This window comes from Trachypithecus francoisi, unplaced genomic scaffold (assembly GCF_009764315.1).
Source record: "Trachypithecus francoisi isolate TF-2019V2 unplaced genomic scaffold, Tfra_2.0 Lachesis_group7, whole genome shotgun sequence".
In the NCBI taxonomy this organism is placed as follows: domain Eukaryota; kingdom Metazoa; phylum Chordata; class Mammalia; order Primates; family Cercopithecidae; genus Trachypithecus; species Trachypithecus francoisi.
In genome coordinates this window covers 80,367,842-80,391,998 of record NW_022681472.1, presented here as the reverse complement: position 1 = coordinate 80,391,998, position 24,157 = coordinate 80,367,842, and the positions used below count along the sequence as shown (strand labels likewise).

The following is a 24,157-nucleotide window of genomic DNA, read 5'->3' as shown; positions in this document are numbered from 1 at the left end:
TTAACAGCATTTCCTAAAGAGCAGAAGTTTTAAAATTTCCATGAAGTTCAATTTATCCATTTATTTTATGATCACAGAAAATAGGGTCACATCTAAGGAATCTTTGTCTAACCCAAGAGCACAAAGGTTTTCTCTTACGTTTTTTATTCTAGAAGTTTTGTAGTTCTGGGTTTTATAGTTAGAGCTGTTATCTGTTTGAGTTAAATTTTTTCTATGGCACAAAGCATGGATTCAAGTTCATTTTTTAGAAGATAAGTATCCAATTTCCCCAGCATCGTTTGTTTTGTTTGTTTGATTTTTCGTTTTTTGAGACAGGGTTTAGCCCTGTGGCCCAAACCGGAGTACAGTGGCACCATCTTGGCTCACTGAAGACTTGACCTCTGGGCTCAAGCGGTCCTCCCGCCTCAGCCTCCCGAGTAGCTGGACTACAGGCATACACTGCCATCACCATGCCTGGCTAATTTTTGTATTTTTTGCAGAGATGGGGGTTTCGCCATGTTGCTCAGGCTGGTCTCGAACTCAGCACCATTTGTTGAAAGGAGTATCTTTTCTCCATGTGATTTCCCTTATGCTGCAAAAAAAAAAAAAAAGAAAAAAAAGCAGTTATTCATATGTGTAGATCTGTTGTTTCCGGATGCTCATCTCTTCCATGCATCTATTGGTCTGTCTCTGTGCCAATACTACACTGTTTTGACTACCATAGTTTTATAATAAGACTTCAAATCAGGTAGCATTGATCTTCCAACTTTGTTCTTTTTTTGAAGTTATTTGTTCTAAGTCTTTTTGCATTTTAATATGAATTTTAGTATTAGTTTGTCAGTTTCTCAAAAAAAAATATATATGACAGGACATTGTACCTAGTAGTTGCTCAGGAAGTTGTTCTGGACTTCAATCTTGATTATTAACACTTCTACAGTGCTTCACAGTTTGCTAAACCTTTTCCTACCTTAACCTTAACTCTCCCAACAAACCTGTGACACAGATGAGCATGGTGTAGCTGACGTCCCCTATTGTACAATAAGGGAAACTGAGGCTCTGAAGGACAAACACCTTTCCTTATGATCATGTTGCTAGTGAGTGGCAGAAACAAGTTTTGAATGGATGTTGTCAGACTCCAAACCCAGGGCTCTCCGGCAATAACCTGCCTCTGCGTGGGAGATCTCCGGTACCTTCTTACTATCCCCCAAATGGAATAAACTGGGCAAAGAGGGGTCCTCACTACTGTGGTTACCTTTTTAAAACTCAGTTTCAAAGGCTGGTGTCGTGCAAATGTGTTTCGTTGCCCTTATTTGAACGCTTTCCTCTGGCTTCCCTAAAATGTGGGTGTCTGTCTTAATAGAAAAACCATATGCCTTTGTTCCCTTTTAACTTTCTTTCTTGGCGAGAACACAGCTCCACAGAGGAAAAGGGAGAGGAAACAGGGACACATTACAGAAGGAGGGATTCCGGGTTTGAAGCGGGGAAGAACTTCCGAACGGTGAAGGCTGCCAAGCCCTGGATTAAAATGCCAAAAAAGAACTTTTCTAGCCTGGGAATCCTGAGGTGCCACTGCTCCCTGGGGCTAGCTATGGCCTCCAATCTCTCTGTCCTCAAAGGTCACTGGAAATCAGTCGTTTGACCTCTCAATGCATTCCCCTAGGTGCACAATGACAGGTACAGGTTCCAGGGCTAGCCCACACCTCCCAGTGGGACCTGTGATGGAGCTGACGTACAGTGTACATAGCAGTTGTGTTTTTTTTTTTTTTCTTTTTTGGTGGGGGGGACAGAGCAAGACTCTGTCACCCAGGCTGGGGTGCAGTGCTGTGATCTTGGCTCACCGCAACCTCCCCCTCCTGGGTTCAACGGATTCTCCTTCCTCAACCTCCTGAGTAGCTGGGATTATAGGAATCTGCCACCACGCCTGGCTAATTTTTGTATTACCAGTTCTGAAATATTGGTTTGTCTTGTGTCAGGTTCTCTGGAACCAGTTCCTGAGATGAAGATTTGCATGTAGGGGTGTGTGGGAGGTGCTCTTGGGAACAAGGTCATGTGGTGTGCAGGAAGCCGATTGGGCAATGTGGATGCAACAGGGACTTCAGCCTGAAGAGTTGGTCCCTTTGTAACTTCCTATCAACCAGTCATTAGGTGCTGGCTGCCCCAGGGAAAGGAGAGGGACTGGCTGGCAGCCCACGCTCCTGGTCACTGGAAAAATAAGTTCCTTCATCCTGAAGGGAGCGTGCATTGGGGTGCAGATTCCTGCACATCCACTACAAGGACCGAGGTTAGTTCAAGCCCTTCCTTTGTTCTTCACTGTTCCATGCCATTAGGCCTCTGGTGTCCCTGTTTAGAACAGCAGGAACGTACTTCCAGGAGCCCCTTGGGATGCAGTAAGTCCATTATTTACTCACCCTAGGAAGAGCACAGTGAAAATGATGTCAATGCAAAAATATTAACATCTAGAGTTTCTTTTCTCACTCTCTAGTTTTTTTCTGGGATTTTACTTCCATTTCCAGTACTCAGGACCTCTTTGATACTAATGAAAGATAAGGTAATTCTAGAACTTAGTGATTTCTTTCACATCACCCACAGTGGTTGGAAGAATTCCTTGGCAAGCCAGGCATGGAGGCTCATGCCTGTAACCCCAACGCTTTGGGAGGCCGAGGCGGGCAGATCACTTGAAGTCAGGAGTTCAAGACCAGCCTGGCCAATACAGAGAAACCCAATCTCTACTAAAAATTAAAAAAAAAAAAAAAAAAAAAATTAGCCTGACGTGATGGCAGGCAGCTGTAATCCCAGTTAGTTGGGAGGCTGAGACATGAGAATCGCTTGAACCTGGGAGTCAGAGGTTGCAATGAGCCAAGATCACGCCATTGCACTCCAGCCTGGGTGACAGAGTGAGACTCTGTCTCAAGAAAAAAAAAAGGAGAGAGAAAAAGAATTTCTTGGCTGATTCATTAACCAGATAACTGATTAGCACCCCCAGAATAAAAGCCCCTCCCACCCTCACTCCTCCAGGGAGGAAGATTGTGCTTCTTCCTTCACTTATATTGTCAGGAAGCTTCTGGAAAGAAGAGGAAATGCTGCCCAGAGAGCACAACCCTGAAGGGATAAGCTTCACCTGGGTCCCGGGAGAGTGGGGTCCGTGGGGGTGGGGGAATAAGCTTGCCACGGGGAGTGGTTGGGAGGAGGAGACATATCCCCACTTTTACTTGCTCCTTTAGCAAATATTCGTGGCATGCTTCCCATAGGGCGGCACAGTGCCAGTCCCTGCCCTTCAGTAACATGGGGTCTAGTGCAACCCGGTGTTAAATGCTATGATGGGACAGGTAGAGGCTGCAGTGAGTAAAGCACCCAGGGCAGACAGCAGGGTGGGGAGCAGGGAGTCAGCAAAGACCTGGGGGAGGAGAGGGTGGCTAAGCTGAGACCTGGAAGAGAAGGAGGAATTGAGGGGGAAAGGGATGGAGTTGAGGGTGCAAGGAAGAGTCTGGGCTAGGGGAACGGCACCTGCCAAGGCCACAGGCAGGTGAGAGCCTCAGAGCTTCAAGGAAAGCGCAACATTCTTCGTGGCTCAAAGGCAGAGGGATGAGGAAGCCAAGGGGCAGATGGGGACAGAGCTGGCAGGGTGGGCAGGGCCTGAGAAGGGAATAAACAGCTGCTGCCCGACCAAGACCACCACGACCACCAAGGCGAGGGGCATCCCCAGGAAGAATTAGAGGCCTTGGGAGTGAGTAAATTATCAGCCGAGACAAAGCCAAGAGCGGCCCCTTTGGGAATTGCCCAGAGCGGTGCCCCTGTCTCCCCCAGCACTAGTGGGAAGGGAGGTCCGGTGGCGGCAGCAGCGGCGGCAGCGCGGGGGCTCCCTTTCCGGAACACGCTTTCCCAGTCTGCCACGGCTACGTTGCTCACCTCTTGCAGATCTTTGCCTCAATATCACTTTTCTCAAATGGGTTCTCCTAATTACCCTATTGCAACTTCTCCCACTCTTGCCCCCTGCCTGGCTTGTTTCTCTCCATGGCCCTTATCACCATTCTCCCCCTAGCACTTTACTTGCCTGCCTCACATTGTCTAGCTCCTCTCACTTCTTGGATGTGTATGTCTTTTTTTTTTTTTTACCACCATATTCTGGGATCTGGACTCAGTAAGTATTTATGGAATAGAAAACGGCTAACAATCGCTCCTTTTTTTTTTTTTTTTTTTGAATGACAGTCTGGCTCTGTCATCCAGGCTGGAGGGCAGTGGTACAATCTCGGCTCACTGCAACCTCCATCTCTCAGGTTCAAGCGATACTCTCCGCCTTCCAGGTAGCTGGGATTATAGGCACCCGCCAACACCCCCGGCTAATTTTTGTATTTTTAATAGAGATAGGGTTTCGCCATGTTGGCCAGGCTGGTCTCAAACTCCTGACATCAAGTGATCCATCCACCTCAAGGTGGTGCAATTACAGAAGTGAGCCACCGCACCTGGCCAGTCTCTCCTATTTAATACTTAACAGTGCACTGGACTCAGCCCTCACACTTTGCAAGCATTCTCTCGTTTATCCACACAATAACTCCCATTTTACAGATGAGCAAACTGAGGCCGAGGGACACACAAAAAATTTGCTCCAAATCCACATCTACTAAGTGGCAGAGTTGGGGTTCAAGCCCTTAGATTTGGCATCTGCAGTTGCTGCTGCTGAGTTCCCTCTGGAGAATGGCTTTCGCACTTCCAAGAATAGACAATATCTAGGAAGGGCATGTGTTTCTACCTCCCTCCCCACCATGCGCAGAAGCACATATTTTAAAAACCAAATTCCAGCAACTACATGTTCAAATTCAGAGGGCAGATTTGCCAAAGTGGTGGCATTGGCTGTTATTGGCAGAAAACTCCCACTCACAGACGTGGATCGTGAGTTTGCTGGTAAATCTGTTGAGTGGAACTCCTGAGATGGGGATGCACGTTCCCACGGCCTGTGTGGGGTGGCTCCCAGGCTAGCCCAGGAAGCCTGTTAACTCCCGCATCCTTCCTGAATTCAGACTGAGCCTCAACGCCAAGAATCTAGGAGAGCCAGATGGGAGGCTGCTGGTGGGGGAACTGACAGAGAAAGCGTGCTTCCTCACTAGGAGCCCACTCTCACAGGCTGTGTCCAAGTTTCTTATTTGTGCTACAAATAAACCACACGGGCAGGTAGAGGGACACTGACTAGGACCCTGAATCCTTCCACCTTGCAGCTGCCCCTGGAGGATGGAGGGATGTGCTCTCATCTCACGATGTCCTGAGGCTGAGAGAGGTCAGGGACTTGCTCTGAATCCTACAGCCTGAGGTGGAATCTTACGGTCTCATGCTCTCAGGGCTCGGGGAAGGAGGCGGGCGGGCGGAGCTCCAGTCTGGGACTCCAGGCTTCAAAGCCTTGTTCTGTCCACTATTCGTTTGGGAAAGACTGTTGCCCAGAGAGAGTGAGAAGCTGTTAGCCAGGCTGCTGTCCATCTTGAGCTCTGAGTGCATCTCTTGCAAATTGCTCCTGAAGCTGCACCTCGCAGCTCATTCATCTGAGTGGAGAGAAGCCAGATTTCAGCACAGGTGCCGGGGTTGCTCCCCTACCTTTTCCCCCATCAGCCAGCGTTTCTCAGTTCTCAGTGGCTCTTTGTTGGTTTCTTTGGGGGAGAAAAGGATGATACTGATGACTGTTATCTTTCACTTCCCAGACCCCGCCCAGTGTACTTTTAAGATTCGGAAATTTTATTAAATCCCTCAGCACAGCTTCTTTCTACACTTTCTGTGGTTTAACTCTCCCTGGGTCTTTTTGCTTAGGGTTTGGCTTTTGGTGTTTTCTCTTTAAATGTGAGAGTCTGTCTCCCTTTTTTTTTCCTCCACTGTTTCTTAAATGAACCAAGTACTGACATCTCCTTGTTTTGATTTGAGACAGAGTCTCACTCTGTTGCCCAGGCTGGAGTGCAGTGGCATGATCTCGGCTAGCTGCAGCCTCCGACCCTGGGTTCAAGTGATTCTTATTCCTCAGACTCCCCAGTAGCTGGGATTACAGGCATGTGCCACTACATCCGGCTAATTTTTCTATTTTTACCAGAGATGGGGTTTTACCATGTTGTTCAGGCTGGTCTCGAACCCCTGACCTCAGGTGATCCTCCCACCTTGGCCTCCCAGAATGCTGGGATTACAGGCGTGAGCCGCCACACCCAGCCTACATTTCCTTGTTTTTTTTTTTTCTGAGACAGGATCTTACTCTGTCGGCCAAGCTGGAGTACAGTGGTATAATCTCGGCTCACTGCAACTTCCGCCTCCCAGGTTCAAGTGATTCTCATACCTCAGCCACCCGAGTAGCTGGGACCACAGGCGCCTGCTACCACACCCAGCTAATTTTTGTATTTTTAGTAGTGTGGGGTTTTCACCATGTTGGCCAAGCTAGTCTTGAACTCCTGACCTCAGGTGATCAGACTTACAAAGTGCTGGGATTATAGGCATGAGCCACGACGCCCAGCCCCAAGTACTAACATTTCTAAATATACATATAGTGAAGTACAGGCCTTGAATACTGGACAGTAAGTGCACACTGACCTGGCGTCTGTCCAGTGGATCCCTCTGTGCTTGAGTCCCCAATATGAATCTGGTCTCCTGGGCCTGCCTTCCCTTCTCCTTTCAGTCCTGCCCCTCTGGGATTCCGCCTCTGGGCGTTAGCTCCTGTAAGAGAAGGCCTTTGCTTCTCACGGTCCGACTGGTACCCTTCTCAAAGCAAGTTCCCCTGGCCCGTGAAGTCTTTCTGACCACTGTGTCCTGAGCACCTTCCCAGTCCTACCTCGTGAAGGGTTACTGCCTGCCTCACTGATCTGGTGGCACAATGTGACCCTCTATAATTATCTTGAGAAAGATCACACTAATTTCAAAGACAGGAATAGCATTTTAGAAAAATTAACTACCCCACCACCCTCCATCCTGGTCCCTCCCCACCTCCACCCACCCCCAAGCTAATTCATTCTGAGACTGCTTGGTGCTTTTTGTTATTTAATCGTCATGCATTCAGATGCATTCAAATAGGCTGCAACCGCCCGAAAGCAGGAACAGAGGCTGCAACATCCCAGGCTCACCGGGAGTGCAGCCAGGCAGACCCCTCCCCTGCGTGCTTGATTCCTACCGCTGAGGAGGGAATCCTGCCAAATGTTCCAGCGTCTCTGGGGTGAGAGCTCACTCGACACAGCCCCGAGAGCCCTGCAGATCTGGGGCCACCTCCTTTTCACAGGTGAAGGCACTGAGGTGCGGAGAAGTTACTGTGAGTCACCTCAGGTCACAGAGCTAGTAAGAAAGAGAGTGAAATTGGAACTCGGGTTTTCTGACATGTCCAGCTGTTCTGGGAAAAACGCTGAGGGTGTTTGACTTCCCTAAACCTCACTCCCTGAGTGCCTGTTTCTGCAGAGCTGAGGTTAGCTAAAAAGGTGTTGCAATCCCTCATTGTTCGCCCAACAGCCAAGCCCGGGTTCCCATCTGTGGCGTGATATGTGCCCTTGGTGGCAGCCCCTCAAAACGCGTCTGTGGATCGGTGTCCACCGGGGTGAGTCACTAACCATCTGCCAGCTGTCACCTCACCTTTAGCGCAGGGCGGAGGGAAGGCTTGTTTTCTTTGGCTGGCGTTAAACAGCCACCTCTGACACGGGGTTGGATGCGGGACATATGTGGTGTCAAAGGCAAACAGGCCCACAGGAAAAACAGATTTGTAGAGTGGCAGTCTCCCAGGCCAAGAGCAGGCTTCTCCTTCAGGCTCCCAGGGCTGACCGGGATGCCACCTGCTTCAAGGAGACAGATGGGGACATGTTGGGGAGCTCATGCTTGGTGATTCGTGGAAGCAATAGGAACGCGTGGCTGAGCTGTGTGTGTGTGACCTGGAATGGCAGGGTCGAGGCGTGGGGAGCCTGAGCCCCAGCTCCCACTTCTTCTATGAAACTCAGATCTGCTAGTAAGCACAGCCGCTGGGGGCCTGTCCCTTCTGACAGTCTATGCTGAAATCCCAACCCCAGGGGGCGGGTGGGTATGCCTTGATGATTAATAGCCGAAGGTTCGTGCTGGTGTCACCATGCTGTCCCGGGACTTCTTCATTTCAGTGCTGGCAGCGTGGAGGAAGGTTCTTAGGAGAACACTGGAGAATGTGGGAAGGCTTTGGGCACTGGCCAGGACCCCCACCCCACTCCAGCAGCAGCCTCCCAAAGGGTCACCCAGGATGCTGTTAGGGTTTTAAGAACACCAGTTTCTGCCAGGTGCAGTGGCTCACGCCTGTAATCCCAGCACTTTGAGAGGCAAAGGCACGCAGATCTCTTGAGCTCACGAGTTCAAAACCAGCCTGGGCAACATGGTGAAAGAAACCCCGTCTGTACAAAAAATACAAAAATTAGCTGGCGTGGTGGTGCGCCTCTGTAGTCCCAGCTGATTGGCTTTAATGCGACCCCCAGAGCAAATGCCAGAGAAAAGGCAAGTAGGCAAGACAAAAAAACCTTTATTTACAAACCAAACGTGAGGGAGGGGTGAGGTTCACCAGCCTCCGGCGGTGGAGGCCGACGAAGTCGCTCCGGCGTTCTCGGGCGAGGTTCCCAGGTCCGCACAGGAGCAGGGGCCAAGGGAGCTCGCTCCGGCGCTCTCGGGCGAGGTTCCTGGGTCCCACGCAGAAGGAGGGGCCAAGGGAGCTCGCTCCGGCGTTCTCGGACGAGGTTCCCGAGTCCCGCCCAGACGAGGAGGGGCCGAGGAAGTTCGCGCCGCGCGCCCGCCGGGAGCGGCTTTTATGTCCTGGGCCCAGGAGTGGGCGGGCAGTGGGCGGAACATAGGCGGGTCAGGGGCGGGGCAGTAGGCGTGGCTAGGCGAGTTCCGGTTCTCTCCGTCGGAGGTCGGGTTGCGCCTGCGCAGTCGACCCGTGTCTTTCCCGGGCGCGGGAAAGTTGACAGTGAAGAACCCGGAACTGCGCCATCTTGCCTCCGTTTGTCCAAACACCAGCTACTCGGGAGGCTGAGGTAGGAGGTTGCAGTGAGCTAAGATGGTGCCACCGCACTCCAGCCTGGGCAACGGAGTTGTTTCAAAACAACTTTGTCTCAAAACAAAACAAAAAACCACGAGTTTCTTTTCGTTTAATGTTCCATATTGATTTCAGTGTATTTAAGGATACTTAGCACATCAAACTCATGATTGTATGCATTTTATTATTTAGGAGAAGGCTGAACTCCAAAAAATTCAGCAAATAATAATACAGGCCACAGGTGGATCATGGTGAAACTCTGATAGGGGAGTTTGAGCATTTGGAGTTCAGAAAACGCTGCTTTCTTGGAGAATCCAATATTCATGCCAAAAATATCAACTGAGCCTCGCTTTAGCTGAGCAGATGGTTAGACACCTCTCTCTGAAACAGCGTTAGCCCATTCCCAAGCTTCCAACACATAGGCAATCTAGATTGGTAGGGTAAAGTGGAATGAGAGGTTTTTTTGTGTGTTGATTTGTTATAATCAAGACTGTGTCATGTAATGGGCCCTCGGGTATAGAGATAGAATATTAAAAAGAAAAGAAAGAGAAAAGAAAGAAAAAGATGTACAACTCTACAATTTTGAAAAAAAAAGTACAACTATGGTCTTTTTTGAGCTTTTTGCTTAAGAATGTGGTGTTTTAAATAGCTAAAATTCCAGTGTGTATATATATGTTTTTCTGCTTGACTTTATGAACCAAACATTAATTCATTGGAGGTTTTCCTTCCATGCGAAGTGCATCAGGTACAGGCCCCTCACACGGGGCATGAATTAGAATTGAGACAGCTGGGTGGGAAGGGGTCCGCAAAGAAACTCCAACCGGCCTGCTCCCCGGGAGGAATCTGCACTGGGGTGAAGCCACAGCAGTTCATGCTGTTTACAGTGGGGAGAAGCCTGGCCCCTCCTTTTCCTGGGTGGAACCTGGGATTCAATCTGTGATGCCAGAAACGCACTAGCAGGACCCTGGCTTTGCAGAGGGTCCCTCTTTCCCTTTCTTCCCTTTTGCCGAATACATTCTATTATTCTCACCCTTCAAATTGTGAGCCGGCTGGGCGCGGTGGCTCAGCCTGTAATGCCAGCACTTTGGGAGGCCGAGATGGGTGGATCACGAGGTCAGGAGATCGAGACCATCCTGGCGAACACGGTGAAACCCCATCCCCACTAAAAATACAAAAAATTAGCCGGGCGTGGTGGCGGGCGCCTGTAGTCCCAGCTACTTGGGAGGTTGAGGCAGGAGAATGGCACGAACCCAGGAGGCGGAGCTTGCAGTGAGCCAAGATCGCACCACTGCACTCCAGGCTGGGCGACAGAGTGAGATTCTGTCTTGAAAAAAAAAAAAAAATTTTGGGAGGCCGAGACGGGCGGATCACGAGGTCAGGAGATCGAGACCATCCTGACTAACACGGTGAAACCCCGTCTCTACTAAAAACTACAAAAAACTAGCCGGGCGAGGTGGCGGCGCCTGTAGTCCCAGCTACTCGGGAGGCTGAGGCAGGAGAATGGCGTGAACCCGGGAGGCGGAGCTTGCAGTGAGCTGAGATCCGGCCACAGCACTCCAGCCTGGGTGACAGAGCGAGACTCCGTCTCAAAAAAAAAAAAAAAAAGAAAAAAAAAAGAAAAAAAAAAATTGTCTGTGAGCCTAATTTTTCATGGCTGTGTGACAAGGACCCAGCACTTAGCTGAACTAAGGAGAAAGTCCTACAACAGAATCACCTGGGAAGCTTGTTAAAATGTGTAATTCCTCCCAGGATTCTGGCTCAGTCAAGTCTAGTCAGTCTAGGGTCAGTCTAGGGTGGGCCTACGCATATGCATTAAAACAATTTTTTTTTCTATTTTTTTTGAGATGTAGTCTCACTCTGTCACCCAGGCTGGAGTGCAGTGACACGATCTCAGCCCACTACAGCCTCTGCCTCCTGGGTTCAAGTCATTCTCCTGCCTCAGCCTCCAGAGTAGCTGGGATTACAGGTGCCTGCCACCGTGCCCAGCTAATTTTTGTATTTTTAGTGGAGACAGAGTTTCACCATGTTGGCCAGGCTGGTCTTGAACTCCCGACCTCAGGTGATCCACCCACCTCGGCCTCCCAAAGTGCTGGGATGACAGGTGGGAGCCACCGCCCCCGGCCAGGCATATGCATTTTAACCAGCTTTTCCGGTCGACTGATAAAGGCGAGCCTGGACCTCACTTTGAGAAACCTTGATGCGTAGGGGAGAAACATGACTCAGACATGGACTCCATCCTGAGGAGAGCACAGCCAAGGGAAGCAGATGAGACGCCTACAATAACTCACAAAGTAGAAAGTACCCAGTGCTGTGGGAGAATATGAAATGAAGTGCAAGGCAGCTCCAAGGAGGGCAAAACTGCTTCAAACAACTAGTGTCTCATGCACTCACGCATTGCTGTGACAATAAGCTTCGTTATTTTGTGTCCTTGACCAGTGAGAAGTCGTCCTTTCAGGATGGGATCTGGGTCTTAGTCATCTTTAAGCTTGGTGTCTAGCACAGAACTAGGACTGGAGTGGGACTGACCCATGGCTGGTAGGACGGATGGACAGACAGGTCAAGGGAGGGAGATGAATTTTTTCCAAGGATAATGTCTTATTTTATTTTATTTTAATTAATTAATTAATTAATTTATTTATTTTTGAGACAGAGTCTTGCTCTGTCGCCTAAGCTGGAGTGGAGTGGCTCACTGCATGCTCCGCCTCCTGGGTTCCAGCAATTCTCCTGCCTCAACCTCACAAGTAGCTGGGGTTATAGGCGCATGCCACTGTGCCTGGCTAATTTTTGTATTTTTAGTAGAGACGGGGTTTCACCATGTTGGACAGGATGGTCTCGATCTCTTGACCTTGTGATCCCCCTGCCTCGGCCTCCCAAAACGCCGGGATTACAGGCGTGAGCCACTGCGCCCGGGCAGTGTCTTCTTTTTAGAAGGTGTTTGTTCATCCAACAAATCTCCGTAAGATGCATGAGGGATTTTGTTTTAACGTAAGTGAGTTGGGGAAGGATGGTCTAAATAGACTTTGTAGGTATTCATCTCTCTTACCATCACCACCCACACCCTTGGGTGCTGCTGCTTGACCCTCTGCTTCTGAAGGCTGCATATTTTTGCATGTTGTATTCCAACCTACCCGGAATTATTTCTTCATAGTATTACTCCTACATCTAACAGAAGAATCATTTCCATGCTGTAGGATCTTCTCTCTCCTTTTGTTGAAGGGTAGTGGGGAAAAATTTCCCATTATTTATCTTGGATATTGGAAGTCACACGCTAGTTACAACAACTTGTGATCTTTTGAAACAGTGTGGCTTTTTGTGAGGAAATGCGTAAAGCAAATACAGCCTCCCAAGACCCCACCCTTTCTGCTTACCGACAGAATTAAGAAACATACCTGCAGAATCCTTTGAAGACAGGCTGTGAGGAGCTAAGGCAGGGCCAAGCGTGGAGACATCCTCTCACTGTGCTTTCAATTCCCCACCACCCACAGCTCCTCCTAGAGTACCCGTGTGCTGTGGTTTGAATGTGTCCTCCAAATTTCATGTGTTGGAAACTTGATTCCCAAATTCATATGTTTATGTTATTTGAAGGTAAGGCCTTTGGGAGGTAATTAGGACCAGATAAGGTCATCAGGGTGGGGTGCCCATGATGGAACTGGTGGCTTTATAAGAAGAGGAAGAGAGGCTTGAGCTGAAATACTCTTGCCCTTTCGCCAAGTGATGCTCTCCTTCATGATTTTATCCTGGGGCACAAAGGCCCTCACCAGATGCCAGCACTGTACCCTTTGATTTCCCAGCCTCTAGAACTATGGGCTAAATACATTTTTCTTTATAAATTACCTAGTTTGTGGTATTCTGTTATAGTAGCAGAAAATGGACTGAGACATTATGAGATAAATTCACTTTAAGAAAAAAAAATTAGCTCCATGTGTTAGAAGAACCTGGGGACTCCTCTGAGAGGATCAGAACTGCTAAGGACTTCCCACACTGGCTCCATGGTCTGACCTAGAACTTGATCCGCCTGGCTCAGTGGGGCTGTTTTGGCAGGGGCAGGGGTGGGGTCTGGTTCCAGTCCTCCCAGCCCATCACTCACTGGCTCAGGGATCTTGGGCAAGACTTGATCTTCTTTGGGCCTCAGTTTCTTCATCTGCACCCACAGCTGTTGGGAGGATTAATGCACTAGGGCATGCAAAATATGCCTGATGAGCTCTTACAACTACCGCTGGCCTGGGAGAAATTTCATCTGCATTATGTATATGTATTTCTTCTTATTTAATCTTCTGAGGACAAAGACAACATTTTAAAAAATGCATTCTTGCCTGGCGCAGTGGCTCACACCTGTAATCCCAGCACTTTGGGGGGCTGAGGCGGGCGGATCACAAGGTCAGGAGATAGAGACGATCCTGGCTAACATGGTGAAATCCCGTCTCTACTAAAAGTACAAAAAATTAGCCGGGCATGGTGGCAGGTGCCTGTAGTCCCAGCTACTTGAGAGGCTGAGGCAGGAGAATGGCCTGAACCCGGGAGGTGGAGCTGGCAGTGAGCTGAGATCGTGCCACTGCACTCCAGCCTGGGCGACAGAGTGAGACTCTGTCTCAAAAGAGAAAAAAAATGTCAGCAAGCTACAGCCCATAGGCCAAATCTGCCCCCTGCCCACCTCTGCTTTTGTATGATTAATGAGGTAAGAATGCTTTTTACATTTTTAAGTGGTTGAAAATATCAAAAGAATAATATTTTGTGGCAGGTGAAAAATAAATTTAAAAAATTCGGTCTATAAATAACTTCATGGAACACAGCCACTCTTATGCATTTATATATTGTCTGCATTTCGTGCTACAAGGGCAGAGTTGAGTTGCTGCAACAGAGACTGTATATCCTCCTGCAAAGCTGAGAATATTAACTCTCTGGCCCTTCACACACAGTTTTGCTGCCCCTGCTTTGGAGGTGTATTTTTTTTTTTTTTTTTTGAGACAGAGTTTTCCTCTTGCTGCCTGGAGTTTTGCTCTTCGCAGTCTGGAGTGCAGTGGCATGATCTCGGCTCACTGCAACCTCCGCCTCCCAGGTTCAAGCGATTCTCCTGCCTCAGCCTCCCAAGTAGCTGGGATTATAGGCGCGCACTGCCACACCAGGCTAATTTTTGTATTTTTAGTAGAGATGGGGTTTTGCCATGTTGGCCAGGCTGGTTCTCAAACTCCTGACCTCAGGTGATCCATGTCTTGGCCTCCCAAAGTGCTGGGATTATAGGCAGGAGCCACCGCGCCCGGCCTGGAGGTGTATCTTTAAGCATCATTAAGCAGTCCGAGAGCATCCTTTAGTCTAGGGCTAGATTTCCACCTGATGCATCATCAATTATGAGTCTTTCTACACTGGCTGGTGGGAAAAGGAAATATTCTTGGGTCTATGTGAGCTCCAGTTTTTGTTACCTCTCCTCCTACGTGGTTCTTTCCCAGCCTCAGGTGGTTTCCTCACAAGCACATGCTGATGATGACTTGGCTGCAGGCTCCAGGGGCTCGCTGAGCAGCTCTCTCTTTTCAGTGTTGCCCTGCGAATTCTGTACTGCTTGGCCTCCTTCATCAACTCTGTCCACTCAGCGCAGACAGACTGGCAGGGCCACATGGGCTTCCCTGGCTCTACACTGGCCTGGGCACTCTCTGGGCACCGAGCAGTCATTGGGCTGAGCTGGTTTGTTTGTTTCCCTCCCCTATCACTGGCCTGTGCTGCCTGTTGTCTAATGTCTGAAAACCACTGTTTCATCAATGACATCTAGATTTTTAGCTGTTAAAGGTGGGAAGATCAATCCAATGTCTGTTATTCTGTAATTGCAAGAAACAAACTAAGTAATGCATTTTATAAGAAGTGATGGTAAATTTATCTTCATAACAACAGTAATGTAATATGAAAATATTATCACTTTTTTTTTTTTTTTGAGATGATATCTTGCTATGTCACCCAGGCTGGAGTGGAGTGGCATGATCTTGGCTCACTGCAGCCTCTGCCTCCTGGGTTCAAGGGATTCTTCTGCTTCAGCCTCCTGAGCAGCTGGGATTACAGGCACGCGTCACCACGCCTGGCTGATCTTTATATTTTTAGTAGAGATGGGGTTTCATCACATTGGCTAGGCTGGTCTTGAACTCCTGACCTCGTGAACTGCCTGCCCGTCTTGGCCTCCCAAAGTGCTGGGATTACAGGTGTGAGCTACCACGCCCCGCCTGTTTATCACTTTTGTTAGTGATAAAGTCACAGGTACTGCTAATTCTATTGGAGTTCATTGCCTGTATTCAGAATTGAGGGAGATGCTAAATTCCAATTACAGGTTAGTAAAGAAGCAGTTTTCTCCCCATGCCAATTTATAAACTTCCTGAATTTTATCCACAGTCCCTTGGGAGTCGACCAGGGGTCCCTTCATGAGACCTGTTATGCTAAGTTTTTCTTCTTCTGAGTCCCAAAGACTGTTGAATTGGCCTTTTCATGGTACATATTAATATGTTAATCGTCTTGTGGCATATTCATGACATAGTCGCATATTTTCTTTTTTTTGAGATGGAGTCTCGCTCTCTCGCCTAGGCATGGACTCACTGCAACTTTCGTCTCCTGGGTTCAAGTAATTCTCCTGCCTCAGCCTCAAGAGTAGCTGGGATTACAGGCGTGAGCCACCGCACCCAACTAATTTTTGTATTTTCTAGCAGAGACAGAGTTTCACCAAGTTGGCCAGGCTGGTCTTGATCTCCTGACCTCAAGTGATCCAGCTGCCTAGGCCTCCCAAAGTGCTGGGATTGCAGGCTTCAGCCACCGCGCCTGGCCAGAGTCCCATATTTTCTATAAAAGAAGCCTAAGTTTTTTTCTCTGTGGGCAAAAACATCCCAGTTCTTTTCAATATAGCATCTGAGTCTTACCATCCCTAAATAGCCTTGTTTATGCTGTTCTCTGGACGAATCAGTGTCTTCACATTCTTTGTGAACTGTGGTCACCATAAATAGCCTAAAAACTCACCTCCGGGCCTCACGCAGAGCCTCATGGCCTGTCTTCCTGACTGCACCGCAGCCTTTTCCATACATCCCAGCAGCATGCGGACTCGTTTCTTAACAGCACTGCTCTTCTGGTCTGTGGTGTTTGTGACAAAAGATCCTTGAGTTGCTTCCTTTCATAATCGTATCTTGCTTTTTAATTTGGTTTTAAAACCAATTCTGTATTTGTTCATTAAAAAGGAAGAAGTCCACGAGGTGTAGTGGCTCATGCCTGTAATTCCAGCACTTTGTGAGGCGCACACTGGCAGTCCCAGCTACTCAGGAGGCTGAGGTGGGAAAATTGTTTGAGCCTGGGAGGTTGAGGCTACAGCGAGCTGAAATCACATCACTGCACTCTAGCCTGAGCAACAGAGCAAGACCCTGTCTCAAAAAAAGAAAAAAAGAAAAAAAAAAAGAAAGTACTGGATTCAATGAGTTTTGGTAAATTCAGAGTTGTGCAACCTCCACCACAATCCAATTTCCCTTAACCCCAGAGGGTCTCTCATGCATTCCCTCTCCGTTGCCACCCCCAGACCAGGCCACCACTAATCTTTCTGACCCTCCAGATTTGTCTTTTCTGAACATTTTGTGTGAGAGGATTCATAGCCTATGTGATCTCTGTGACTGGCTTCTTTCACTGAGGATGTTTTCCACATCCATATGCGCTGCACTCCCACTCACAGAAACAGAGTAGGAGGGAGGATACCAGGGGTCTGGGGTATGGAAACGCAAAGATGTGCGTCAAAGGGTGCAAACTTGCAGTTATCAGCTGATCTAATGTATAGCATGGTGACCACAATCATAAAGCATCGTACACTTGAAATTTACTAAGAGAGTAGATCTTAAATACTCTCAGCACATAATACACACACACACACACACACTCTTCTCTTTTTTTTTTTTTCCAGACAGAGTCTTGCTCTGTCACCCAGGCTGGAGTGCAATGGCGTGATCTCGGCTCATTACAACCTCTGCCTCTGGGTTCAAGCAATTCTCCTGCCTCAGCCTCCCGAGTAGCTGGGATGACAGGTGCCCACCAGCACTCCCAGCTAATTTTTTGTATTTTTAGTAGAGACAGGGTTTCACCATGTTGGCCAGGCTGGTCTCGAACTCCTGACCTCAGGTGATCCGCCTGCCTTGGCTGGTCTCGAACTCTGACATTGACACACATGGTTTTTTAAAAAGGACTTCATTCCTTCGTATTGCCAAGTAGTATTCCATTGTATGAATTTATCACATTTTGTTTACCCACTCACCAATTGAATATTTGGATTGTTTCCAATTTTTTTTTTTTGCTATTATAAATCATGCTGTTATAAACTTTTTATTTATTTATTTATTTAATAATAATATTATTTTTTTTGAGACAGAGTCTCCCTTGTTGCCCAGGCTGGAGTGCAATGGCGTGATCTTGGCTCACTGCAAACTCCGCCTCCTGAGTTCAAGTGATTCTCCTGCCCCTCAGCCTCCCAAATAGCTGGGATTATAGGCACGTGCCACCATGCCCGGCTAAGTTTTGTAGTTTTAGTAGAGACGGGGTTTCACCATGTTGGTCAGGCTGGCCACAAACTCCTGACCTCAGGTGATCTGCCTGCCTCGGCCTCCAAAAGTGCTGGGATTACAGGCGTGAGCCACCACCATGCCCGGCCTGAACTTTTATACAGAAGGCTTTGTATGAACATGTTTTTAATTCTTTTGGGTAGATACCTAGGAATGGAATTGCTGGGTTGTGCGTTAATATTTTTTTTTAAAAACCAAACAGTTTGCAAAGTGGCTGCATCAACTTGCATTTCCACCAGCAATGTAAAAGCGTTCCTGTTTCCTTCAGTTTTACCTGCCTTCTCTTCAGAATAGTCATCACCTCTCCACAAATCTGACACAGCTAGAAGGCAGATTTCCAAAACATAACAATCTCCATACAGCTGGGTAATCTACCCACATGAGTCACCCCAGCCCGTCTCCCAATCAAAAGGCTCCAGACTTTTTACTTTTATTTATTTATTTATTTATTTAAGATGGAGTCTCACTCTGTCGCCCAGGCTGGAGTGCAGTGGCCGGATCTCAGCTCACTGCAAGCTCCACCTCCTGGGTTCTTGCCATTATCCTGCCTCAGCCTCCCCAGTAGCTGGGACTACAGGTGCCTGCCACCATGCCTGGCTAATTTTTTGTAGTTTTAGTAGAGACGGGGTTTCACTGTGTTAGCCAGGATGGTCTTCATCTCTTGACCTCGTGACCTGCCCGCCTCGGCCTCCCAAAGTGCTGGGATTATAGATGTGAGCCACCGTGCCCAGCCTTTATTTTTATTTTTTAAAATTTTATCATTATTTTTTGAGATGGAGTCTCACTCTGTCGCTCAGGGTGGAGTGCAGTGGTGTGATCTCAGCTCACTGCAACTTCTACTTCCCAGCTTCAAGCAATTCTCCTGCCTCAGCCTCCTAAGTAGCTGGGATTACAGGCACCCGCCATCATGATTCAATATACACATTTTGGTCAATTATATACTAATTTGTGGCTAGGCACTGTGACTCATGCCTGTAATCCCAGCTCTTTGGGAGGCTGAAGTGGGAGGATTGCTTGAGCCCATGAGTTTCAGACCAGTCTGGGCAACACATCAAGACCTCATCCCTACAAATAAAAAAAAATATTTGTTGGGCATGATGGCCCGTGTCTGTGGTGCCAGCTACTTAAGAGGCGAGAGGATCACCTGAGCCCAGGAGTTGGTTACAGGTGAGATATGAATGTGCCACTATACTCCAGCCTCGGTGGCAGAGCAGAGCAAGATCCTATCTCTAAAATAGGGTATGTGTGTGTGTGTTTGTACTAATTTCCATGTCAATCTGCTGTCCTTCCACAGGGCCTTCTACTTCCCATAGGACCTAGTCATTGACAATATGACATGGAATCTTACTTCCTTTTTTTTTTTTTTTTTTTTGAGATGGTGTTTCACTGTGTTGCCCAGGCTGGAGTACAGTGGCGTGATCTCGACTCATTGCAACCTCTGCCTCCCGGGTTCAAGCAATTCTCCTGCCTCAGCTTGTAGCTGGGATTACAGGCACCCACCATGATGCCCAGATAATTTTTGTATTTTTGTAGAGGTGGGGTTTCACCATATTGGCCAGGCTGGTCTTGAAATCCTGACCTCAGGTGATCCTCCCGCCTTGGCCTCCCAAAGTGCTGGGATTACAAGAGTGAGTCACCATACCCGGGTGGAACCTTATAGCTTTTAAGGAAACTTTAGGGAGACATCCAAGTGTTTTAGTTTATGTGGGAAATCTGAGGCCTGGGGTAGGGAAGTGACTTTCCCAGTATCACCTTTAAGTGCTAGTCAGGGACACGGAGGGTTAGTTCCCTTCCTGGAAGAAACTATGCTGTAAAGAGAGGGGGTGTTGGAATGGAGGGAAAGAGGGAAGTGTTGCAGAGGAAGGGGGCTGCTCTGTGGTAAAATCTCGAATGCCAGAACTGGACATCATTCTGTAGGAAAGGAAGGCTTTTGGGTAGGATGTGAAATTACCCAATCAGTATTCTAGTAGGTTAATATGAGAGGGGCAAAGTCAGGAGGCCAGCTGGGAGGCTGGTGAATAGTCTTAGTGCGAAGTAAGGAGGGAGCCCTGGATTTGGTGGTGCTGGCAGAGACAACAAGGGAGGGGAGGATCACCCAGCTATGCTAAATTCGTGGATAACTGAAGTCTGTGAACCTGGGAAATGGTCTCAGTAACAGCAATAAGGAAGATGGGATAGAAGTGCAGGTCTGCTGAGCCTGTATGTGCCCTCCATGGTCCTGGGGCAAAGAGCCCACCAGCAGGGCAGAGCGCTTCTGCTCACTCACTGTTCCATTCCAAGACAGGCCTGACTGTGCACGAGTGTGTAACCCTGGGCAAATGACTTGATGACTCTGAGCCTCAGTTTCCTCATCTGTAAAATGGGGGTAATAACGAGGGTTCAGGAGAATTAGCTTAGGGGATACATTTAAGGGACTTAGACCTGAGCCTGGTGCATGGCAAGCAGTCAGTTCACACCAGCCTTTGTTCCTCTCAGTCCTGTAATTTGTCTCTGTCATAAAACCTCCGTGAGGGCGGGTCCAGCTAAAAGCAGCACTCCCCTCAGACACTGCTTCAAGCTGGATACTCCATGTTTGAAGTTTTATATAAGGTGAGAGAGAAATTATCTTTTGAAGTTTGTGGTAATTTTAAAAAAATTAATTAATTAATTAATTTATTTTGAGGTAGAGTCCCACTCTGTCGCCCAGGCTGAAGTGCAGTGGCACCATCTCGGCTTACTGCAACCTCCGTCTCTTGGGTTCAAGCAATTCTCCTGCCTCAGCCTCCCAAGTAGTTGGAATTACAGGCACATACCACCATGCCTGGCTAATTTTTTTTGTATTTTTAGTAGAGACAGGGTTTTGCCACGTTGGCCAGGCTGGTCTCGAACTCCTGACCTCAGGTGATCTGCCTGACTCGGCCTCCCAAAGTGCTGGGTTTACAGGCGTGAGCCACCATGTCTGGCCGTGTGGTAATGTTTTAAATGTGCTAGTTGAAAGTTTCTTAAAATAATTAGCATTTTAAAAAAATGCCATGTCTACACAATTGTCCTAGTCTTAAATCAGTCATATCTGAAAAAAGATTTTGCTACAATGTCTAGTGCAGTTTTCAAATGCCACTCATGTGGCCTTGGGGTAATCTCAGATAGGACTCTGGGATTATCCTGGGAAAAGGGGAGCTGCAACTCCCACCTCCTCTTTGACTAGAACAGCTCTCCTTTAAACTGTCTTAAACATTGGGTTACTAAAGAAGATGAATATAATTTTAATTGAAGAAATGGTTCCATTAAAAAAAAACTCCTGTAACAGAAACTTAATAAATATGCCAGATTGGGCCAGATGTGGTGGTTTACACCTGTAATCCCAGCTACTCAGGAGGCTGAGGCAGGAGAACTGCTTCAACCCGGAGGTGGAGGTTGCAGTGAGCTGAGATTGCGCCACTGCATTCCAGCCTGGGTGACAGAGCGAGACACTGTCTCAACAACAACAACAAAAAAAAAAAAAAAAGAAAAAAAGAAAAAGCTAATAATATGCCAGACCGATACTAACAATCAAATGATAGACCTTCAAAGATGAAAATCAATTTTGTGTACAACATCAAACTCTTTGAATGGCTAGACAAATTTATGAAACAGTTTCTGAAGGCTAAAGAAGGGAAAGATTTCAGAAGACATAAATACCATACCTTTTCAAAAGTGAAATACTGTTATTTTGCATTTTTCTAACTAGTATTGGTACCCATACAAATATTCCAGAATTCTCTTTAGAAAGAGTTGGGAAAAATGCAAATCCAATGTTGGGAAGAATTTCATGCTTACCCCTATCTGTTTAGTAAGCAAAGTATTTCACAAAAGAACGACATTCCATGAAAAGTATGTTTGTTCTGGTTTAAATACAATCATTTCCTCCATAAAGTCTGATTCAGATAAAGCATCTTAGGAAATTCAAAAGCATTTAGTTTGTAGACAACTGAATATCATACTACTTTCTGAATTCCATAAAAGTGCTTTCAAAATTAATTCAACCATCTTAGACTATGCTTTTAAACTCAAATATGTTATTATTTAGTGGCTTTTACTGCCCAGTAGATGTCAAATTCAGTTATTTCCTGCATTAAAAAAAAATTATTTATCTCTTTTTTTGAGATAGTCTCACTCTGTTGCCCAGGCTGGAGTGCAGCGATCTTGGCTTACTGCAACCTCTGCCTCCCGGGTTCAAGCAAATTTTGTCTCTCAGCTTCATGAGTAGCTGGGATTACAGGTGTACGCCACAACACCCAGCTCATTTTTTGTATTTTTTGGTAGAGATGGGGTTTCACCATGTTGGCTAGTGATATGGTTTGGTTTTGTCCCCACCCAAATTTCATCTTGAATTGTAACTGTCATAATTCCCACGTGTTGTGGGAGGAACCTGGTGGGAGGTGATTGAATTATGGGGGCAGGTCTTTCTTGCACTGTTCTCGTAATAGTGAATGAGTCTCACGAGATCTGATGGTTTTAAAAATGGGAGTTTCCCTGCACAAGCTCTCTTTTAGCCTGCCACCATCCATGTAAGACATGACTTGTCTCTCCTTGCCTTCTGCTGTGATTGTGAGGCCTCTCCAGCCATATGGAACTGTAAGTTCATAAAACTTCTTTCCTTTGTAAATTGTCCAGTCTTGGGTATGTCTTTATCAGCAGCATGAAAATGAACTAATACAGTACAGCAGAGTGGGGCGCTGCTGAAATGATACCTGGAAATGTGGAAGTGACTTTGGAACTGGGTAACAGGCAGAGGTTGCAGTTTGAAGGGCTCAGAAGAAGACAGAAAAATGTAGGAAATTTTGGAACTCCCTAGAGACTTGTTGAATTGCTTTGACCAAAATGCTGATAATGATATGAACAATGAAATCCAGGCTGAAGTGGTCTCAGATGGAGATTAGAAACCTTTTGGGAACTGGAGCAAAGATGACTCTTGTTATGTTTTAGCAAAGAGACTGGTGGCATTTTGCCCCTGCCCTAGAGATTTGTGGAACTTTGAACAAGACAGATGATTTAGGGTATCTGGCAGAAGAAATTTCTTTTTTTTTTTTTTTTAATGAGACGGAGTCTCACTCTGTCACCCGGGCTGGAGTGTAGTGGCCCGATCTCAGCTCACTGCAAGCTCCGCCTCCCGGGTTTACGCCATTCTCCTGCCTCAGCCTCCCGAGTAGCTGGGACTACAGGCGCCCGCCACCTCGCCTGGCTAGTTTTTTGTATTTTTTTTAGTAGAGACGGGGTTTCACCGTGTTAGCCAGGATAGTCTCGATCTCCTGACCTTGTGATCCGCCCGTCTCGGCCTCCCAAAGTGCTGGGATTACAGGCTTGAGCCACCGCGCCCGGCCCTGGCAGAAGAAATTTCTAAGCAGCAAAGCAAAGGTGACTTGGATGTTGTTAAAGGTATTCGGTTTTAAAAGGGAAACAGAGCATAAAAGTTTGGAAAATTTGCAGCCTGACAATGGAATAGAAAAGAGAATCCTATTTTCTGAGGACAGATTTAAGCCAGCTACAGCTTAAATTTGCATAAGTAACAAGAAGTCAAATGTTAATCACCAAGACAATGGGGAAAAATGTCTCCAGAGCATGTCAGAGACCTTTGGGGCAGCCCCTCCCATCATAGACCCAGAGGTTTTGAAGGAAAAAAATGGTTTCATGGGCTGGGTTCAGGGTCCCTCTGCTGTGTGCAGTCTAGGGACTTGGTGCCCTGTGTCTCAGCTGGGCTGTTGCTTCAGAGGGTGGAAGTCCCGAGCCTTGGTAGCTTCCATGTGATGTTGAGCCTGCAGGTGCATGGAAGTCAAGAATTGAGGCTTGGGAACTTCCACCTAGATTTCAGAGGATGTATGGAAATGCCTGGATACCCAGGCAGAAGTTTGCTGCAGGGGTGGGGCCCTCATGGAGAACCTCTGCTAGGACAGTGTGGAAGGAAAATGTGGGGTCAGAGCCCCCACACAGAGTCCCTATGGGGGCACTGCCTACTGGAGCTGTGAGAAGAGGGCCACCATCCTTCAACCCCCAGAATGGTGGCTCCATGTGCCTGAAAAACCTGCAGATACTCTATGCCAGCCCATGAAAGCAGTCAGAAGGGGGGTTACACCCTGCAAACCCACAGAGGTGGAGCTGCCCAAGGCCATGGGAGACTACCTCTTGCATCCATTTGACCTGGATTTGACATGGAGTCAAAGGAGGTCATTTTGGACCTTTAAGATTTGACTGCCCCACTGGATTTCAGACTTGCATAGGCCCTGTAGTCCCTTTGTTTTGGGCAATTTCTTGCATTTGGAATGGCTGTATTTATCCAATACATGTACTCTCATTGTATCTAGGAAGTAACTAGCTTACTTTTGATTTCACAGACTCATAAGCAGAAGGGACTTCCCTTGTATCAGATGAGACTGTGGACTGTGAACTTTTGAGTTAATGCTGAAATGAGTTAAGACTTTGGGGGATTGTTGAGAAGGCATGATTGGTTTTGAAATATGAGGACATGAAATTGGGGAGGGGCTGGGTGGAATGATATGGTTTGGCTGTGTCCCCACCCAAATCTTATCTTGAATTGTAACTCCTAAAATTCTCAGATGTTGTTGGGGGAACCCAGTGGGAGGTGACTGAATTATGGGGGTGGCTCTTTTCTTGTTTTGTT

General features: G+C 47.5%; 1 protein-coding gene across 1 annotated transcript in view; it reads right to left on the bottom strand.

Moving 5' to 3' along the window:
* Window positions 1–501: 501 nt before the first annotated feature.
* NSMCE2 (NSE2 (MMS21) homolog, SMC5-SMC6 complex SUMO ligase) overlaps window positions 502–24,157 on the bottom strand; it is a 303,542-nt gene continuing 279,886 nt past the window's right edge. Inside the window, exon 7 of the mRNA XM_033202652.1 lies at window positions 502–571. Within this exon, the coding sequence (XP_033058543.1) occupies window positions 520–571 (52 nt within the window). The 3' untranslated portion in view covers window positions 502–519. The remainder of the gene's footprint in view (window positions 572–24,157) is intronic.